The sequence below is a fragment of the Lepisma saccharinum genome, chromosome 2 (assembly GCF_977018435.1).
Source record: "Lepisma saccharinum chromosome 2, izLepSacc3.1, whole genome shotgun sequence".
NCBI classification, from domain to species: domain Eukaryota; kingdom Metazoa; phylum Arthropoda; class Insecta; order Zygentoma; family Lepismatidae; genus Lepisma; species Lepisma saccharinum.
The window spans coordinates 50829878-50850331 of NC_139230.1; the positions used below are offsets into that span (position 1 = coordinate 50829878).

Here is a 20454-nt window from a genome sequence, read left to right on the forward strand (position 1 = left end):
AAGTCTCTGCGCAAGTAGTGACGCGAGATGAATCCACAAATAAACACGTCAGAAGGAACGGGTTGCGTGGAGAAGGAAAGCGACTGGTTACAGTCGTAGCAGCGTGTACTGCTTCGCTCTGCCCACTCGATTTTCCCCTTTCTCTGCAGCTATGCGCAGCTTTGCTACAGAGATACCGGGGCAGGGTATAGGGATCCGATTTAAAACAAAGTCACGTGGCTGCTTCATCTAAGGTTATAACAAAATAAGAAAGAAGAAGGATTCGCAATGAGAATATAAATTACTGCTTCTTGAGCCTGTGATCGAAAGATAGGTAGTTCAGACATGTATACAAATTCCTTATCGTTCGTGCAAGATAGGGGTTTTCATCACGTAATGTAATGAAGCGAGTTCCTTAATTTGCATTGCGTGTCAGAGGCTGTAATTCTTATATCTTCCCTGGCGTAGCGTGAAGTCTTCCTCCTCTGGAGATTAATTTAAATCAAATGTTGCATCTATTACCGGAATCGCCGCCCCACCCCCTCCTGCGTTTTACACCCGCGATCGCACCACGAAACAAAGATCATGTTAATGTTTATTCAGCACGATCATTCGTCACCACGCACGCTTTCTAATTGATAACATTTTTTTAATTCTAAAAATGAAAAAAAAAATGTTCATAATGTATTTACGATTACACCGTATGTGAAGTATGCTCTGTCCCGGGAATCTGTGGAGCAAGGTCGCGCACAACGGTAGAGAAGGGGAGAAAGCGAATTGGCGGAGCGAAGCAGCATGCGCTTCTGCTAACGGCTGGTAGTTGCAACCGTATTTTCCTCTTCATGCACTCACTAACTGTCCCATGCGTTCATTGGTCGAGCCCTCTTGAGTCACTACTTGAGCAGATAGTTGTTTTCGTTCGCTTGCTCCAGAGATTACCGGAATAGAGTATGATTTCATGCTGTATAACACGTACATTTGTAGATGGCTGCTGTGGCCCGAGTGGGCGCGTTTCGAGACCAGACGTCCAATGTTTGAAGCAAGGATAGACATTTGTCTTCATTTGAAGAACACTTACAGGTTCTGGTCCTAGGTTCGAATCTCGGCTTGAACATGGGTGTTCTTTGTTAGTGTCCCTTCATCATATCATCATTCATCCTCATCTTGGCGATTAGCCAAAAGTTGCAGAAAAGCGAAGTGAAATAATCCACATCAATCAATCAGACTTACAGGTTCTGATTGAACTGCATGGGGTCGCAATGAAAATTATGTATCTTATCACATGACGTGTAAACGGTTGACTCGTGTTTTAACATCAGGGTTGTTTCAGTCGGCTTTTATCCTCAAATAGGTTAAACGGTAGTGTATCTACATTTTAAATTGATATTCTATCCAATGCACCGAGCCCAGCTGGGAATCGAATCCGAGACCCCATTACAAGACGACAGCTTTAAACAATACGTACCAATAGCTGCAGGGGCACCATCGATGGCCGAATCACAACCTTTGCAGGCTCGGACTTCGAGTCACGGAAACCTATGACGTCACTTTTTTCCTACTTTAGTTTCGTCTGAATCTTGAGGATAAACACGACGATGAAGACGAATGGTATTTAGATGGAACTGATGAAGGGACGTAAACAAAGGAACACCCTCGCCTAAGCCAAGATTGAAACTCAGAAACCTCGGTGTCGAGAATGCGAGTCGATATTACATTACATTCTGCACGTGAAGTGGTATTTGCTTTAATATCGTAGGAAAAATATGAAGACCTTTCTTTTGCATATTATGATTACAAGCGCGTATGGATGTTTAGCAAAAATTTCATTTCAACCTACGTAGCAATACCTGAAGGATCAGGACTAGGTTCTCCGTGTGGACACGATTCGGAGACTCGGAGTCAAACTTGAACTCTATGTCGCTTTCTGATTGGTCTATACCGACCTCCGTGGCAGAGTGGTTAGCACAGCGCGCTACGACGCCGGGGGTCCAGGCTTAGAATCCTGGCCTGGGCATGGGTGTTCTTTATGAGCGTCTCTTCACAAATTTCATCATATCATCACTCATCTTCATCTTCGTGATTAGCCAAAAGTGGCAGAAAAGCGAAGTAAAATAAACCAAATCAATCAACCAACCGATTAGTCTATCAGTGCATGAAGTGGGTTAAAAACAATCTTTCTGTAGTTTTATATTTTTAAAATAACTTTTATTGTAGTTTGAATATTTTTAGTTTCTAGTCACAATTTGAAAAATTATTTTACAAAGCAAATTCGTTGAATAAGCTTCACCATTATGTTTATAGTACGAAAATAAATTGTGTACGCATGGTTTCTGTTAACATTTACACGTTAAATATTGCAAACAATTTAGAGAAATTTTCATCTGAGATGATATTTGAAAGAAATATATTAAGGAAAATATATGGCCCAACAAGACAGTCTAATGGCATTTGGCGAATAAAAACAAACGAAGAGCTTGAAATATTAACAAAATATAAGAATATAAAAATATACATCAAAGCACAAAGATTGAGTTGGTTGGTTCACATTGAAAGAATGCCCAAAGAAAGAATTGTAAAGCAAATTTACAACTGGAGACCTATTGCTACAAGATCACAAGGAAGACCCAACACCAGATGGATATACGACGTTAGAAGTGACATAAGATGCATGAAAATTCAAAATTCGAGGAAAAGTGTGTTGAATGAAGATACTATATATGGAAGAATGTAATTGAGCAGGTCAAAGTCCACAAAGAACTGGACCTCCCCGATGGCGCAATGGTAGCGTCATTGCCTTGTAATCAAGGGGAGGCACATAGTGGTTCGGATCCCACTTTAAACTGTAGGTCCAGTCGCGATTAGCCTTACTGTGCATAAAGTGGACTTAAAACACCAAATCAATCAATCAATCACAAATAACTGTAGCACCTTGAAAGGAGAAGAAAGAGAAGAAAATTTCTTGAAGAAGAGAGCTGAAATATGACACATTAGTTACTTGTATTAAATTTATATATCTGATCAATCGGCAAACATTTTAACATGTTCTGCACTGGAAGGCGCATTGAATGTGTTTGTGAAAGAAGGTATTAATGGTACATAACGTGTTTGCAATACCACGTTTTTAGAATTGCATGCGCGTTCAGTGGAGGTGGCATTGACATTTCAAAATATTTAGAATGCTTTAGAGATATGAAATCCAAAACAAAATGTTAAAAAAAACTTGTTAATCAGTTGCTGATATGGGAAAGATCAGCATTCAAATTATCTCTTGTACATACAGCGGACACCCAGTAATTTCCCTTGTATTAATATTATATATATTTATTTCTCTTCAATCGTTCTCAATAACAAAATTTTGGAAAGGCTTCATATAAAAATGTAATAATATGATTTCTCTTATGAAGCCATACTTCAATTAAAGTAAATATGTAAAGAATTTTTGGTTAACTTTTCCATCTTACTGGACTAGTTCCTCCATGAAAACACAGCGTGAGAGTGATATTACTAAATTAAAGTGAAAATACATATGTATGTTCCAACCGAAGAATTTATAGTACAGAGGTCGGAGAATTTAATTTTCTCTAACGTGGCCTACATGGAAAATTAGATTCCCCTACCAGCCGTTTGGATTTTGTCTTTTATAAAGGAATGTGGATTCATGAGTTCTTTATGAATAGGTCATTGCATAGTAAATGTAATCTTCAAACTGTTGTTTATTTTCAGCAGCGAGTTTTAATCTAATATTTGACTCCAACAAGTGAAAACAACTTAGAGTTTAAGAATACTGAAAAAAAAATCAAATTTTATTATTTGTTTCACATTAATTTATATAGACCATACGCGTATGCAGTTAGGTAGAAAATAATATTCAGTGCATTCACCCTTTTGTGAAATGATGTAAAGGAAATAATGAAAATTGCAATGAAATACATCATCAAACTTTATAGAAGAATTTGCTTTAACCACGTTCTACATACAACTCTTAACACCCTCTTCTACATTCAGTTTTAGCCCTTCTTCCGACAAATAAAAGCATTATGACGATCCCTGGTTTACACTATGTTTCTGGTGAAAAGTATACTAACTCTTCATAAACGTTCCACATAATATGAGTCATAATATATTGTGAAAAACACACGTTTATATATACTTGTCTCCATTAGCATCAGTATTGTATTTTTGGTAATAGTTGCGTATCATTAAAAATCTAATGGCACGGTGCTATATGTTCCAAGTTAGAACAGACCTTTGATTAAAATTGTAGGTAATAAAATTACATATAAACAATGGGACAATTTCAGTGTGTTTACATTCTTTGCTGAAATAATTTAACTTTGTACATTGATTATCACTATCGTGAAATAATCTCTGACGAAATTAGTTGAAATCCGAAGAAATTTGAGCTCTGTGTAGCCGCTTGGTTAGTATTATTATCATTGGTACGAACGAAACTGAGTTCAACCCTGTGGAGTTTCCAAACATTTAGTGTTGACATAGCATCGTGAAGACAATTGGCGAGCTACTTACAATGAAGAAATAGCTGTCTATGGTTTAGAAAGCGAGAAAATAACCCAATGGAACTCGATGCGTTGTTTACGTATCTCCCAGAAGAAATCCACTTGATAGACCTTGAACGCCAAGACCGCAACGATACTTCATGTATGGTTGCATTAGTAGATGTGCTTCATAATTGGGAGTAAACATATGCACAAGAATACACTCACTTTGAAGAAAAAAAGGGGCGTGTTCTCTATTCTAGTTGTCTCTGCAGCATTCATGGACAAAAAGATCTTGCAAAGGGGATGCGATCAATTGCAAAATATATGATGTTGCAGACCGAGTGAAGAGAAGTTAAGTCATCAATCACGCTTCTCGCTGACCACAGCGCATGGAATTAACTACAATGGGGGTGACTTTAATTGCGAAAGTAGAGGTAGCTTTAAATGAAAGTAGCTACAAGGGAGTTCAATAGACTGCTCTAAGTGCTTCTCCATCAGTAACATGGAAATGATATTAATACTCTACGTACAAAAACAAGAGATACGCAAAAAAGTAACTGAGGTACCCCTTTATTATCTTGAAGCAAAATATACAAGAACAACTTCAAAGTTATAAAAAACGATGGAGTGTTAAGATTGACTAGTATTTAAATTACTCTTCACACACGCATAAAGAGAAAGGATGCAATTGATATTCTTACGGGACGAAAGACGCTCAAATTACTTGTGGTATTTTGCAAACGTACCAGCAAATTTCCTTGCATTGAAGTAAATTTTAGTTGGTGCTTCAAGAAAGACTTGAAACAATGGTCATAATAAAATTCAACCAAGTTATGTTAAATAAGAAGTAGCCTGAAATTCTAATGGCAACGATTAAAATTATGTCTATAGTATAAATGATGGGTGCTGTGCATATAATCATTAGGGAATTGTAAGGAATTATGCAAAAATTTACATTAAGATCAATGTGAAATGTACTTCAAGACGACTGGTGAACTGTTGTTAGATCAAATTGTTTGATCTAACTTATATAATTAACGTCGCATAACATACGCGTTTTACGTTTTGCGCCGGAAAGTGGATACATGAGTGGTGGGTTTGTGGAGCGTTCACGGAGCCACTCATGCTCCACAAACGTGCCACTCGCTGGAAACCCCCTTTAGAGAAACTCATTAGTGGTGGAGCCAAAGTTCACTCTGTCCACCAAGAGTGAGTGGCTCCTATCAAAATTCTTGGACTGCTATCACAAAGATCATAGATGATGCTACTGGATGGTTCATGTGAAGATGACATTTTAATAATATTTTCAAATCGTTGTTTCCCAGAATTTAGTTGAATACAGTACATCTTGTAACGGGAATTAAGGGACGTACAGTGAAAATGACGATTACAGCAACCATATACATAAAAGGAGAATGTAAAAGAGGAGTCAATTACAAAATGAACATGTAATGTTCTTGTTTCTTTTTCATCATTATTAAGCAGCATATATTAGTGAAACCATATTTACAACTCAAAGAATCCAATGGCATATTTAGGAGGACCAGATATAGACCTTTTCCGGAGAGAGTACATAAGAATTCAAAACTAAATAAGATTTCTTGCTTTATAAAATTTAAATTGGTGTTTCAATACTAAAATCAAATTAGTTTGTTGTATAATATGAAGTTTATTTATTTTCGTCAAACTTACATGAATATAGATTCTGTTCGGATGAATCGTTTTCTACTGACAGTGTGCACGAAAATAAATGAATAATAATAATAACAATAATATAATCATTAGGGATATTTTTCATCAGCTGGAAATATAAAGCTTTTTTAATATCTTACAAATCTTACATTTTCATTTATTTTTACGTTACCTTGCTTTGTAGAGTAACATTTTTATACAAACTCTCGTGGCTTAACTATAAGTAAGCTAGATAAAAAACTTGTTCCGATACATCTCGTATTTTTACGCCAAAATTTTACTTACTCATGTAATAATATTGTAATTATTGCTAATAATAATCAAAATATTACGAATAATAACAACAATTTTATTATAAATATTATTTCATATGAGAAACTTGGTTAGCGTGAAATGACACCTTCCTAAATATATTTCCAAATACATGACTGACTAGTTAGTTCCATAGAGTGGAGCGTTTGTAGAGCGTCTCTCGATATCTAAATTGTACATATAATGGATATCTATGACTCTGATATCCCTCGGAGATTTGGGTTGTATGGGAAATAAACGAATAAAAAATTTATACCAAAAACATAATGTGCTACCTCGATAGAATTTTTCTTACCCAATATGCATAACATAATTTAGTTATGTAAGTGTCAAATCCTAATTTAAAATGTGATTCGAACGTCACTTTCTCACCTGAACAGGTTACAGTTGAAAATTGTATAAACACTGAACGTAAGTAAACATCATTTATATAACAATTCTAAGTCTTACGAACTACATTAAACAGGGTGTCCTACAAAAATAACAAAGAAGAAGTTGAACAAATAACATTCAATTCTATTCTCGAATCAAATATCCTACATAGAATGTGATTTCATGGTTTCATAATCTATAATAAAGTTAAACGTATTTCCAGGAACATTACGGGTGGCGCAACTACCTGCACTACAACACATAAGGCTTCAAAATGAGAAAATTAGCAGCACTGCAAACCGTTCACAGACCAAACGAATATTTAATGGTAGGCTTCCTACTCTCTTCATTACCACTGTTCTTAGGTTGCAATGAGCAGACTGCTGCATTAAATATATCCTTCCCACGTCCCTTCTGCCTTCGTGCACCCAGGGACATGGTCTGCATAAATGCTTAGTGCGTGCGTTAAATGGAAAAAAAATATGCAGGAAGTAATTATTTGGCACTGAACAAATATTAATGCAATTCTAGTCTTACACTGCCCTGCTGTCGGGTAATCAAATTACAGAGGAGCTAATTTTCTGGTGTGAAGCGTAGGCGTCGTGTTGGAAATATACGCAATAAATAAATTAGGTTTCAGTATGACCTGAGTTGTATAATTTGCTGCAACTTCATTTCGTTGTCCGGAGACACGCCTCCGTCTTCAAAGATAGAAACCAGATTTTGGAGTAGGATATGAGCATATACTGTTAGTGACTATTAAGATAATTTATCGCTTTTCATGTTTTAATTAGGAGTACAAATTTGTATAGAAGAAATATTTCTAGTAATAAGAGCTACTAAAATATGAATTAAACTATCATGATTATAGCACAAAATTTGTATTGATACTACGTGCTTGTCGGTTGCATTAGAATAAAAAATGTCCGCAGATTCATGATTGTGGTATCTTTAAAACCCTGCATTGCGTTAATGCATCACTCATTTCTTAAGAGAAGTTATTCAAGTTTATATATAATTATAAACGTATTACTATTAGTAGTAGTAATAAATATTATATGATAGCAAGTTTAATTCTTTTCTGTTCCTTACGTAAACTACAAAAATATACTTTTATATAAACTTTATAAAATGAACTTTTATTGTGTACTGAAAAATTGATCTTCTACTAAATGCATCAGCATAGTTTTATGGTGGAAATAACTTTAACACTATTATAAAAAAACTGTTAAATCTAGATTACGAGACAATAATGACAATTAAAAAATAAACTATAATGATGTGACCAAATTTTATTTTGTGGTTACAACGCTATACTTAAATAACTCGACAAACGTGCCACTCAGCGAATCCACTGGCCGGAGAATATCACATATCCTACTATTTAATCCAGCTTATGCTCACGAAACGAGCCAGACGTTCCACAAATGCTCCACTGAGTAGAGCCACCCAGTGGCCACGTGTGAAGGGACCCTGATGCCATTCCATCTGCGATAAAATTTCAACGTATTCCAATGATTTTTTTACGATGTAATTCATGTCTTAATACAAATCAGAAGAAATAGAAATACGAGTACGTAAGCTCTTGAGTGATTAGACGAAATACTAAAACAATTGTAAGAATTCGAATAGCTATGTAGTTATGACGTGCACAGAAAAAAAGAGTAAATGTTATAAAAAACAGAAGAATATTTAAATAACACTCCAAATAAAACAGAAATATGTATTCATGAAGAAGTAAGTTTGTACGGCCAAATTCTTCTAAACCACGATTGATATAGTATGTTATCCTTCCAGCACTTGGCGAATGCTGGAATTCCTAGCAAAACATACATACCCCTTGTTGTGAGGAAGCAAAGCTACGTTTATCCTACATTAGAATGTACTAATGCAACACTACTTGCAACCACAAAAGATTGGAAAACGAGTTTTCTTTAAATGAAGTTCGTAACATCGAACTAGAACGTAACAATAGCGTACACGTAAGCATCGTTCCTCTGCTCCTCGCCGTTTAGGAGACGAGTGGGAAAAACAACATGTTACTTGCCGGTTCGATGGCCAAGCACGTTAAGTGGTCGACATTCGATCTTGCCAGCAAAGTTCCAGAATTCGATTCGCGGTCTGGTCATAGGTGTTCTTTGTGAGTATCTCTTCACTAATTACATCTAATCAACACTCATCCTCATCATCGCGATTGGCCAAAAATGGTAGAAATGTGACTTATAAGATAACAAATACTACATGTAGAAATACAAGCTGTGCTTGTCAAATAGGCAAACAATCCAGGTGTATGTACTGATAATGCTTGAAACACTGACACTAACCATACATTATAGTGAAAATGTTAACGGATAGCGCTGTTATGACATGAAAGAACTATAGGGAACGGTGTAATAAGTAAATACATTAAACTGTTAAAAATCCACAAATAACTTTATAGAAATTATTAGATAGTTATTAAATTTACCACTTTCCTGAACGTGGGTATCTCATATGTCTTGATGGTTTTAAACAGGTATCTCATCGAGGTGAACACACATATTATGGGTTATTCAACTTGTGGGTTTCATCAAATTGATGCAGGTTACTTTTAAAGTAACTTTTAAACAACTCAGATACTATCCCGGAAGACCAGACATACAGAAAGTTGTTATTTTATTGTCCACCTTCAGGTAAACAAACAAGAACTCAGCTTCAAAGTAAATATTTTTTATTAGCAGAGGAAATAATTTTAAAACATTAGCTACATATACTGTATAACTGCTAACATTTCATACCAAATCTTGGGAATATTCGAGGAAATGTAACATTTTTTTTACTCTAAAAGACCTCCCATTCTCATGGAAAGTAATATATCACCATTATAAAGATAAAAGGCCAAAAGATTACACATTCTCATAAGAGGAAAAATCTTTCTTCTTTCATATGTTTGACGGAGGGGAAACCAAGGACGGGCAATCGTGAACGAAGAAACATAAATCAAGGTTTGAATAGCAGTACGATATTCAAAAGGATATCCCAGACCGAGAACCAAGAAAAGAAAAAAATCCCTTGCGGAAGAGGGTATGAATAATAATAACCTCAAAGTACATTCTGAATACCAAGAAAAACAAGATCGGAGTGTAGACCGACGAAGATGAAAACATCCTATAAAACAATGGGCAAAAGAGTTCTGACTGAGATAAATGATTATTCTAATGAGGTTTCAGAACAAGATGTATATTGAGGAAACGTCTTCGTCACAGAGGTTGAAAACTAATGGAGATTTTAAACAAGAAAGCGAGAATTGTATGTACTGAGAGATGAATCCTTAAGTACACGAATTATTCAAGATATATCAATAATATAAATATAAAATAATTGTAATTTGTGACGATGGTGTCAGACATTTGTTTATTAAGGCATACAAATCTCCATTCCTGCATAAAGATACTGATTATATTTTTAAAATCTAAGGTAACTAGTTTCACTTTTCAGTAATGTGACAAGGAATAAGTACGAGTAATTGTTTTCTCTACATTTCTGCATTTTATTTGTATTTTTAAGAACATAAATATTTGCAAACTTGTGATCAGAATGTTACGTTTTAAACTCCTTAAATTCTGAACTCCAATTCCAAATTGGAGTGGTGTTATGCATAACAATAGTTTCATAAGCAATTTATATGATTCTTTGTAGAATCAAGGGAATATACAAAATTTCAAGACCGTAAAAATGTTGACAATCAACCCAACAAGAAACAAAGACAACGTGAAGGCTATTCTCATAAATTCACATTTCCAATCTCCACCTAAGAGATAGTGAATACCAATTGGAAATAAAAATTAAAAACGCTAGGGGATACAATTGCAACGGTATAGCAGCAGCTGAGATATGCAAGTGTTATTTTTGTATCGCCTAATACCGGAGAAAATATTTAATGAAGATGGCATTGACCAACATGGTCCCACACTGAATAAAATATACGCACTTCAGGTAATACAGGCAATGAAAGTGCAAGTTTACAGACACTGAAAATCAATGTTTTTGAAACAAATTAAAATGTCTCTCTTATTCCAGAAATAACGCCAAAATTTTCTATGAGTACTCTATAACGTGAAGCACTTGGTTCGGTTGATGTGCAAAAGAGATATTTTGTTTGGAAAATAGAGTAAAATACACACAATAATTATGCTGAACAAACTAATGGACTACAAGGTGTTGACTCGTTATGAAAAATTTTCTGTCAAGAAAACAGCAAAATTGAAATGTCTTCTACATTAATAAGTATTGGCTATTTGAAACATCCAAATATGGCCGTGACGTAATAATCGCTCTCTATTCGGTACAGATAATCTTAAATATTTGGCTGCATTTTTGTTTCTACGATACTTTATTTTCAGTGGTGAATAGGTGAAGAAATGCATTATTCAACTTCATGTTGTAAAAAATCGTAAAATCGACGACATATATATATCGGAACATATTAAATAACAATTATTGAAGGAAATTTTCAAGAAAGTAGTCACTTACCTGATCTGTGCGCACATTGTCCACAACAAAATTGAACCAGAGTCTCAATCGAGGGTTGCAAGTGTCTGGACGAATGAAAAGGTCATACTCCATTTCAGATATCAGGTCAACTCTTCCGAGATTACCTAGATATAAATATAAAATATATGTCAAATGTCTGGATTTAAATTGTTCCAAAGAAATAACATCAGTTTATTTGATTAACCTAGAACAAAATGAAAGTTACGAAGTCACAGTTGAAATGTATTTCAGTCGCAAGTACATTTTGCCGAGGAACTAGCATACAATTGTTAGGCAGCCATGCTTCGAAAAGTATTTTTTCACCAATTCACCAGGCAATGTCTTTCTGTCTGAAATTTTTAATGTAGGGAAGATATTCGTATTAATGATACTACGAAAAGTACTCCAGAATATGGTTAAGTTTCTTCTTCCACGTTTCCACCGTTCTAGAGATACTGATGATTTATTAAAGATCTACAAACATGAAAATCAATGTGTGGCCATGATGTAGCAGCGGTCGTCATTTCTAAATATTTGAAAAGAAAAGTAATATATTTTTACTTTTGAACCACTATATACGTTTGTAGTTACACAAAGTGGAGTTTTTCTTTAATAATCCAGAAACTCCATTTTGGGTCTCCGTGCTCAAAGCAACATTTACACTGATTTACCAAAAATAAAACTACGAAAATATATTTGTGATTTTATTGATTTAATAAACCAACACGGATACAACAATGTTTGCTGTTAAGTTTGGCATTATGTAGAAATTTCAGTTAATAGCTCAGTCTCGATCAGGACTCTAAACCGGGCCTCTGGCATCCTATTGATTGCTACCAACTGAGCTGCCGAGCTAGTTTTCATTTCGCCTGATTTTTTGCTGAAATTTGTACACACTGTAGTACACTTCCTGTGTGTACAAAATCATAAGGTAATTTACAACTCTACTCTGGGAGAAGCTAGGAACTGTCAACGTCAACAGTGTTTCAAAGGCAACAGTTCTAGTTGTGGTAGCACTTAGTGAGACTACTCCACACAGGTAAAAGCGACAGTGAAAAAAAAAGTAGGCGAAACCAGGGCTGCCTCGGTAGCTCAGTTGGTAGAGCAATAGCACAGCATGCAAAGGTTCGAATCCTGGTCGAGCCTACGTTATTTTCTGAAATGTCTAAATGTGCCAAACCGCAAGGTAAGTATGGCATTCTTGAGTTGTCAATTATCTCCTAGATGGAACAGAATGTTTATAGATGTAAATTTTTCAAACTTTCCTTACTAAATGTCAATGAATTCAATCATCATATCTGATATAGCAGCAACAATAAAAAGCCACCTCTGTAGCCTAGCGCGTTGTGTGACCTCCGAAAGTTCCAGATACGTTAGAAACTAAAGTTCCAAACTATTGGTCAACGAAACAAAATGACCAATTACGTGTAAATGATTGAAGTTACGATAAACGTGATCTCACCATTGTTTTTCTTGCCAAATTCAAGCTCATTTTGATGTGTTACATGACCACCTTTCCATTTAATAAAATGTTGTCCAAGATGGCGGCCATCTTGGAAGGACGGCCTGGATGGTTTTAACCCTTACCCAAATCATGTTTTGCGACATTGGATTTGTTTGTATCAGCACACCTGTCTTTTAAAGGGGTGGTTTCCAACTATTAGCCACCCTGTATACAAATATAAATATATGTTGTAAATTCATGCAGTTAGTTTTCTGTAATAGTAGAAAAATACAGTCATTGCCACTCTCTGTTGACTTACAATAAATTAAAAAAAGTCTTGGTAATGTGCAATATCAGTGTTTTTAATTGAAGTCTCCATTAGCGTATTTTATAAATGAGCATACATTTTATTCGTAAGCCATCGATACCCCACAAGTTTACTTTCATAATATGTTAAAACATACTTAGAGAATTAGTGAAAGATAAATACAGACAAGTTTAACCTTTAGGTAAAATATTAATTTATACAATTTGATGCTTATTGCAGTAAGACACATGTTTTGTTCATGTAAAATCATCTTTTATGAACAATGGGAAAATCACAGAAGTCTTCTGGCATATTTATACTTAAATTTGCACAAATCGATTGTCTTACAGAAAAAAAATATGGAGCTACGAAATACAATTACATATTTTTTTAAAGTACTACGCTTCTGCAATGAGGAGTCAGGAACGACATTTATAAACAAAACCTGAAAACTTTCACTTCCTGTAACTGTAAAATTATGATGCCAAGGGAAGAAAATTGATGTGCTTTCTTACCTATACTCTGTCCCGGGAATCTATGGAGCAAGGCCGCGCATTTCGGTAGAGAAGGGGAGACAGCGAGTTGGAAGAGAAAAACAGCGCGCGCGCTTCTGCAAATGGCTGATAGCCCCATTCACCTTCCCTCTCACGAGTTCACTACTTGCGCAGAGACTTGTTTTCCTTCGCTCGCTCCAGAGATTCCAGGGATATAGTGTAGGTCAAAGCTACAAGTATACAAAATTTTCGTCGGTGGGTGACATGGCCCAAGTGAATTGACATGTTGCTTTACCTTATACTACACATACATATACAAACACACACACTCTAGCGCTATGGTTATAAATACATGCGTGATAGTAGAAAGATAATGGTTCAGTCTCCAAGTGTTGTGGCCCTTCTATCATGTTGAAAATACTTTTTAGATATTTAGCAAATTTGACTCTCGGTTTTTATTAGGTAGGTCTTAATTTATAAGTAATAGTGAAGGTAATATCCTAGAGTTGTGGTGATCAGTTTGTTTCCAGAATTAACGGGTTTCTTAGTTCAAGCAATTTACTCAAGCAATAAAACGGTAGTTCTTGGACAAGTGAATGAAAAACATGTCCGGTTAACAAGAAGTTTGATTTAAGTGTCCTTTGGGATTGTGTTGCGGATCCCAGAGGCCAGGTGTTTTTTTGAAACGAAGATGGCCTGGCACCAGCTGCAGGTCTTGAAAGTAGAAGAAGGAGACACCCCTAGTGACAAACCAAATGATTTTATAATGGAGCCAAGGTGCGGAGATTAAATATTGCTGGTGTGCAAATACCAAGAGTTCTTCTCCCCTCAGAAACACCAGTAAATAAAACATCGAACAGGCGGTGGGTTAGGTGGGAGTGTGTTGCGAAATTCCATCAATAAAGAAAAACCTCCACACAGATCTCAACTGTGAATCCGAATGAATCTTGAGGCTATCAAATATTTCAACGCTGGGTTCGCCTCATCAAATTACTTCTTTCGTACTTCTTCTTCCTCGCCCGTTTCCCTGTCTGACTGTTGGTGCAACAGAAACGCAATAAATTCCAGAAGCTCCTCCAACGCGAAGAAAAATGAGTATGCTTTAAGAGTGAAAGTGGGAACTTTTACCGAAGTAATTCCCTTTACCTTAAGTTTTCCGAAAAGGAGCAATTATGTGGAGGACGGGAGAAAATCTCCTTTATAGCTCTTACTCACATTTCCGGAAAATATCGTTAGAATCATTGCCCGCAGGAGAATTAAGAGTTGTGGGTAACGGCTCAGCTGCGCTTCTTAATGGCAATTGAACTAATTTCTGCGGCTTTCACCCCTCAGAGAAGAGGACTCGGGAAGGCGCGACTATCGCCGCCTCCAGACTGCTGGAAGATATGGGAGATTTTGTGTTATTGTACGCGGAATGGAACAGCTGGACCTCCCTACGTCTTCGAATCTCCCTTTGCGATGAGCGCAAGTTTTAGGTGAGCATCACATATCGACTTATTGCTCGGGGAATTTCCTCCACATGTTGCTAGAAATACGCAACGGACCCTAACGGAAGACGGGCACTCGGAATGTTATATGCTCTCGCTTCCCCTTTCCGTTGGCCCTTTCCTGGCTCTTGAGCATCTCATTTTCACCATTCAAGCAAGAGGACGCCATTATCTCACTCCACTGAACAAAGGCATTAAGGGAAGAACATGGTGCGATGAATGAAAATACGTCATTTGTAGGAAACCTTATCTGTAATGCAATGCTTGGCAAACACAACACTTATCTTTCCTTATTATTTAGAAGAAGGCAAGAATATTATCCCAGGCCCCATGAAATTGTATACTAATATGCATGCACGTAGGTTGTTAGTAAGCGTTGTGTAATTTATACTCTATCCCTGGAATCTCTGCAGCGAGCAAAGGAAAATAAGGTCTCTGCGCAAGCAGTTGCGCGAGGTGGCTACGACCAATGAACGCATGAAGAGGAAAATCCGGCTGGAGCTAACAGTTGTTAGCAGCAGCGCGTACTGCTTCTCTCCGCCCAGTCGCTTTCTCTCCTTATCTACCGTTATGCACGGCATTGCTCCACAGATTCCCGGGACAGAGTATAGCATAAAGCTTCAACTTCATTTGCCTACCAGTGTTCAGAAACTACAATCTGTATCGGGAATCTCTGGAGCAAGTGAACGAAAACCAAGTCTCTGCGCAAGTAGGGCTCGGCAGGGCTCGATTAATGAACGTGTGAGCGGGAAAGTTAGTACAATGAAGTGGAAACGCGGTTGCAGCTACCAGCACTTTGAAGCAGCTTGCATTGATTTGCTCCGCCCACTGGCATTCCCTCTTTCAACACCGATATGTGCGGCTTTGCTCCACAGATTCCAGAAAAAGAATGTGCGCAAGTCTGGAATGAACACTCAAATATGAGAAATTATTGGAAACGTTATAATTGTCAGTTCGCGATTGCAATGTGCTGGTCACACAACGTAGTAGTGAGAGGAAAATTACAGTTCAGTTTTGAGTTGAAGGCCCCGTAGTTTATTGTAGCTTAAAAAGAAATAATGAGAAACAATTCATAGTGTATATTATTTTCTACTGTCGCGGTTATTTCTTGGAGCAAGGTCGCAAATGACGGCAGAGGAGGGCGATCGATTGGGCTGACCGAAGCAGTACACGCTGCTCTGAAGGCTTGTAACTTCAATCGCCTTCCCCCTCAATGCAATACTGTCCCGTCTCAAGTGTTCATTGGCGTAGACTTGCTTTCGATCGCTTACTCCAGAGATACCCGGGTTAGCTATGCTGCAACAGCTTGGAAGATGGTCGTAACAACTAGTTCTCATGGATTTGTCGTTTCATCATCTTTGTGGATTTAATTCAAAGAAATTCTGGACAAGAAAATTCAAATAAATTCTGGACTCTAGTTAATTAGAAACTCAAGAAATCAAGAAAATGTTGAACTCAAATTCAAATAATTTCATGGAAAACAAACGAAAATCTACGAAATTCGAAGAAATTGAAGGAAACTCAAGAAATTTAAAGAAATTGAAGGAATTTCAAAAAATTTCAAAGAAATTCTTGATTAGAAATTTTGAACTCAAGCAAGTTCAAAGAAATTCAAAGAATATCGAAACATTCTGCTTTCAATAAATTCATGGACATTCAAAGAAATTCCAAGAAATTTAAGGTAATTCAAAAAAATTGAAGAAATTCATAAAATTTAAAATTTATAAGAACATTCTGAATTCACGCTAATTAAAATAAATTCAAGGAAATTCAAAGAAATTTAAAGAAATTCTGGTCTAAAAATGAATGAAATTTAGACTCACGGAAATTCAAAAAAATTCAAGGAATTCATTAACATTCAAAGGAATTCTTGACTAGAAATTTTGGACTCAAGAATATTAAAAGAAATTCAAGAAATTCAAAATTTAAAAAAATTGAAATTTTAAAAAAATTGCAGGAAATTCAAATAAATTGAAATTGAAAATAAAATTTTAAAAAATCAGAGAAACTCGAAGTAATTCAAATTCTGAAACAAGGAATTTGAAATAAATTGTGGAATTGAAGACAAAGGAATTTAAGTAAATTCGATTAAATTAAAATAAATTTTAAAAAAATTCAAAATTGAAGGAAATTCAAAGAAATTGCAATTCAAACAGAAATTGAAGAAAGGTCAAGGACATTAAAATAATTATGTATTAAAGAAAATTAAAGGAAATTCTGGATTGAAGGAAATACAAAAAAATTATAAATGCAAGAAAATTGATAGAAATATAACGTAAATCAAGCATTGGAGGATATTCAAAAAGAAATGGAACGAGATTCTACGAAAATTCAAAGGAATTGACAAAAATTCAAAGAAAAATTCTGAACTCAAATTCAAAGAAATTCTGCTTAACAAATTTAAAAAATCTCAAAAGAATTCTATGAAATACAAAGGCAATTCAGAAAATTGAAAACAAATAAAGAAATTCTGGACAATAAAATTCAAAAAAATTCAGGGAAATAAAAAGATTCAGAGAAATTCAGAGATTCTGGAGTCAAGGAAATAAATGAAATTCTGGACTCAAAGAAATTCAAGGTGATTCAAAGAAGTAGAATGATTTCAAGGATATTCTATACTCAAAGTCTAAGAAATTATTGACTCAAGGAAATTTACAGAAGTTCAAGAAAATTCAAAGAAATTCTGAACTCAAATGGAAAGAAATTCGAAGAAATTGAAAGAAACTCAAAGAATTGATTGGTTTTAATAAGTCCACTTTATGCATGAAAAGGGACGGGATCTACAGTTTAAAGTGGGATCTGAACCACTGTGATATGAACCTCCACCGGGTATCGAACCAGGACACTTTGATCACAAGACGACGACGCTACCATTACGACATCGGGGAGGCTTGAAACGCAAAAGAAATTCTGCTCTCAAGCAAATTCAAAGACAATAAAAAATCAAAGAAATTCAAGGTAATTTACAGAAAATGAAGAAAATTAAAAAATTAAATGAAATTCGAAGAATTTCTTTCAATTTCCTTTAATTTCTTTTTAACGTCCTTGAGTCCAGAATATCTAATCAAGAATCTCTTAGAATGTCCTTGAATTTCCTTAAAGTCCTTATAATTTCTTTTTATATCATTCAGTCCAGAATTTCTTTTAATTTTGTTGAGTCCAGAATTTCCTTGATCTACTTTGAATAACTTAAAATATCACAAATTTCTTTGAATTACCATGAGTTTCCTCGAGTCCAGAGTTTCCTTTGATTTCTTTGAATTTCCTTCAATCTCCCATTGATTTTAATTTCCTTTTCATTTTAATTTTCTTGAATTTCCTAAAATTTCTTTACATTTTCCATGATTACAAAGCAAGGACGTTACCATTAAGTCATCAGGGAGGCTTGAAACGCAAGATTAATTTTGCTCTCAAGCAAAAATTCAGAAAATCAGAAATATTCAAAGAAATTCAAAGTAAGAACATTAAAAAATTGATTGAAATTCAATAAATTTCAAGAAAATTCTACATTTCAGAAAATTAAAAGAAATTTTACAAACCTCAAAGAAAGTATGGTTCTGGACTGAAGGAAATTCAAGGAAAATCAAGAAATATCAAAGAAATTCAATGTAATTCAAAGAATTTTAAGGAAATAAAAGAAATTCTGGACTCAAAAAAATCCAAAGGAATAGAATGAATTCAAATATATTCTGCACTCAAAGACAAATAAATTATTGACTCAAAAAAATTAAAAGAAAGTCAAGTAAATTCAAAAAAGTTATGAACTTAATTTGGAAGAAATTCAACGATTTTCAGAGAAACTCAAAGATTGGCTCAATAGGAAATTAAAGGACATTCAAAAAAATTAAAAAATTCCAAGAATTCAAAGTAATTCAAAGAAACTGAAGAAAATTTAAAAAATTGAAAGAAGTTCAAAGAAAATTAAGAACATTCTTTAATCAAAGAGAGAAAAGGAAATTCAAGGAAATTGAAAGAAATTTTAAAAAAATTCAAGGAAATTCAAATAAATTCTTGACCAGAAATTCTAAACTCAAGTAAAGCCAAAGTATTTCAAAAAAATTAATAATTCAACGTAATAGAAATTCAGAAAGAAAATAAAGAAAATTTAAACAATTCAAAGAATTTGAAGGAAATTCAAAAAAAATTCTGCATTCAAATTCAAAGATTTTCTGATCTTACGAAATTCAAGGAAATTCAAAGATCAAAACAGGAAAAAATTCAAAGAAATTCTGAAGTCTAGGAAATTCAAATAAATTCTAACCTCAAAGAAATTAAAAGATATTCAAAAAATCAAGGAAATCAGAGAAATTCAAAGAAAGTCAAAGACATTCATTTTCTTTTCAACGAAATTCTTGGAAACTCAAGGAAATTCAAATTAAATGCTTAAAATTGAAAGAAATTCTTGACTCAAATTCAAGGAAATACTGGACTCAAACTCAAAGAAACTGAAAAAATTCAAGGAATTTAAAATAAATTCTGGACTAAATGATATTCAAGGAAATGCAATGTAATGCAAATAAATTCAAGGAATTTCAAATAAATTTAAAAAACTAATACCTTTCTGAAGGAAATTTTTCAAAATTAAAAACTTCAGGGAAATTAAAAAAATTTTAAAAAAAGGTTTAAGAAAATTCAAAGGTATTCAAAGAAATTCTGGAGTTAATGAAATTAAAATAAATTAAAGGATATCAAGGAAATTCTGTTCTCATCAAAATTCAAGGAAATTCAAAGAAAATTGAAAAATTGTATGAAATTCAAAGAAATTCTGCTCAACAAAATTCAAAAAGAATTAAAAAACAACGAAATTCAAATAAATTTGAGGAAGATAAAAGAAATTCAAGAAACAATTCATGAAAATAAATTCCAGACTCAAGGAAATTCGAAGAAATTCAAAGAAATCAAGAAAATTCAAAGAAATTAAAAAATATTCTGGACTCAAGAAAATTCAAAAAAATTTAAGGAATTTAAAAAATCCAACGTAATTGAAAGAAATTGAAAGAAATTAAAAAAGAAAGTGAATGAAATTCAAAGAAATTAATGGAAATTCAAATGTAATGCAAAGAAACAAATTATGTTTTCATACAAATTCAAAGATATTGAAGGAAATTAAAAAAAGAAAATCTAAAAAGAAAATCAAGGAAATTCTAAAATATTCAAATAAAATCTGGACTCAAATAAATTAAAATTAATTAAAGGACGCAAAGTAATTGAAAAAATTCAGAGAAATCAAGGAAATTCAAACAAATTCTGAACTCAATGAAATTCAAACAAATTCAAGAAATTTCAAATGAGTTGTGGACTAGAGCCAAAGAAATTAGGGATGCAAAGAGATTCAAGGAAATTCAAAATTCTAAAC

At 34.4% G+C, this 20454-nt stretch overlaps 1 protein-coding gene across 3 annotated transcripts in view; it reads right to left on the reverse strand.

The window, feature by feature from the left end:
* Positions 1-20454, reverse strand: part of LOC145984028 (cytosolic carboxypeptidase 6) — a 1364216-nt gene that overhangs the window by 848560 nt on the left and 495202 nt on the right. For all 3 annotated transcript variants that reach the window (XM_083117345.1, XM_083117347.1, XM_083117346.1), the window contains one exon: positions 11367-11491. In XM_083117345.1, the coding sequence (XP_082973471.1) occupies positions 11367-11491 (125 nt within the window). The remainder of the gene's footprint in view (positions 1-11366; positions 11492-20454) is intronic.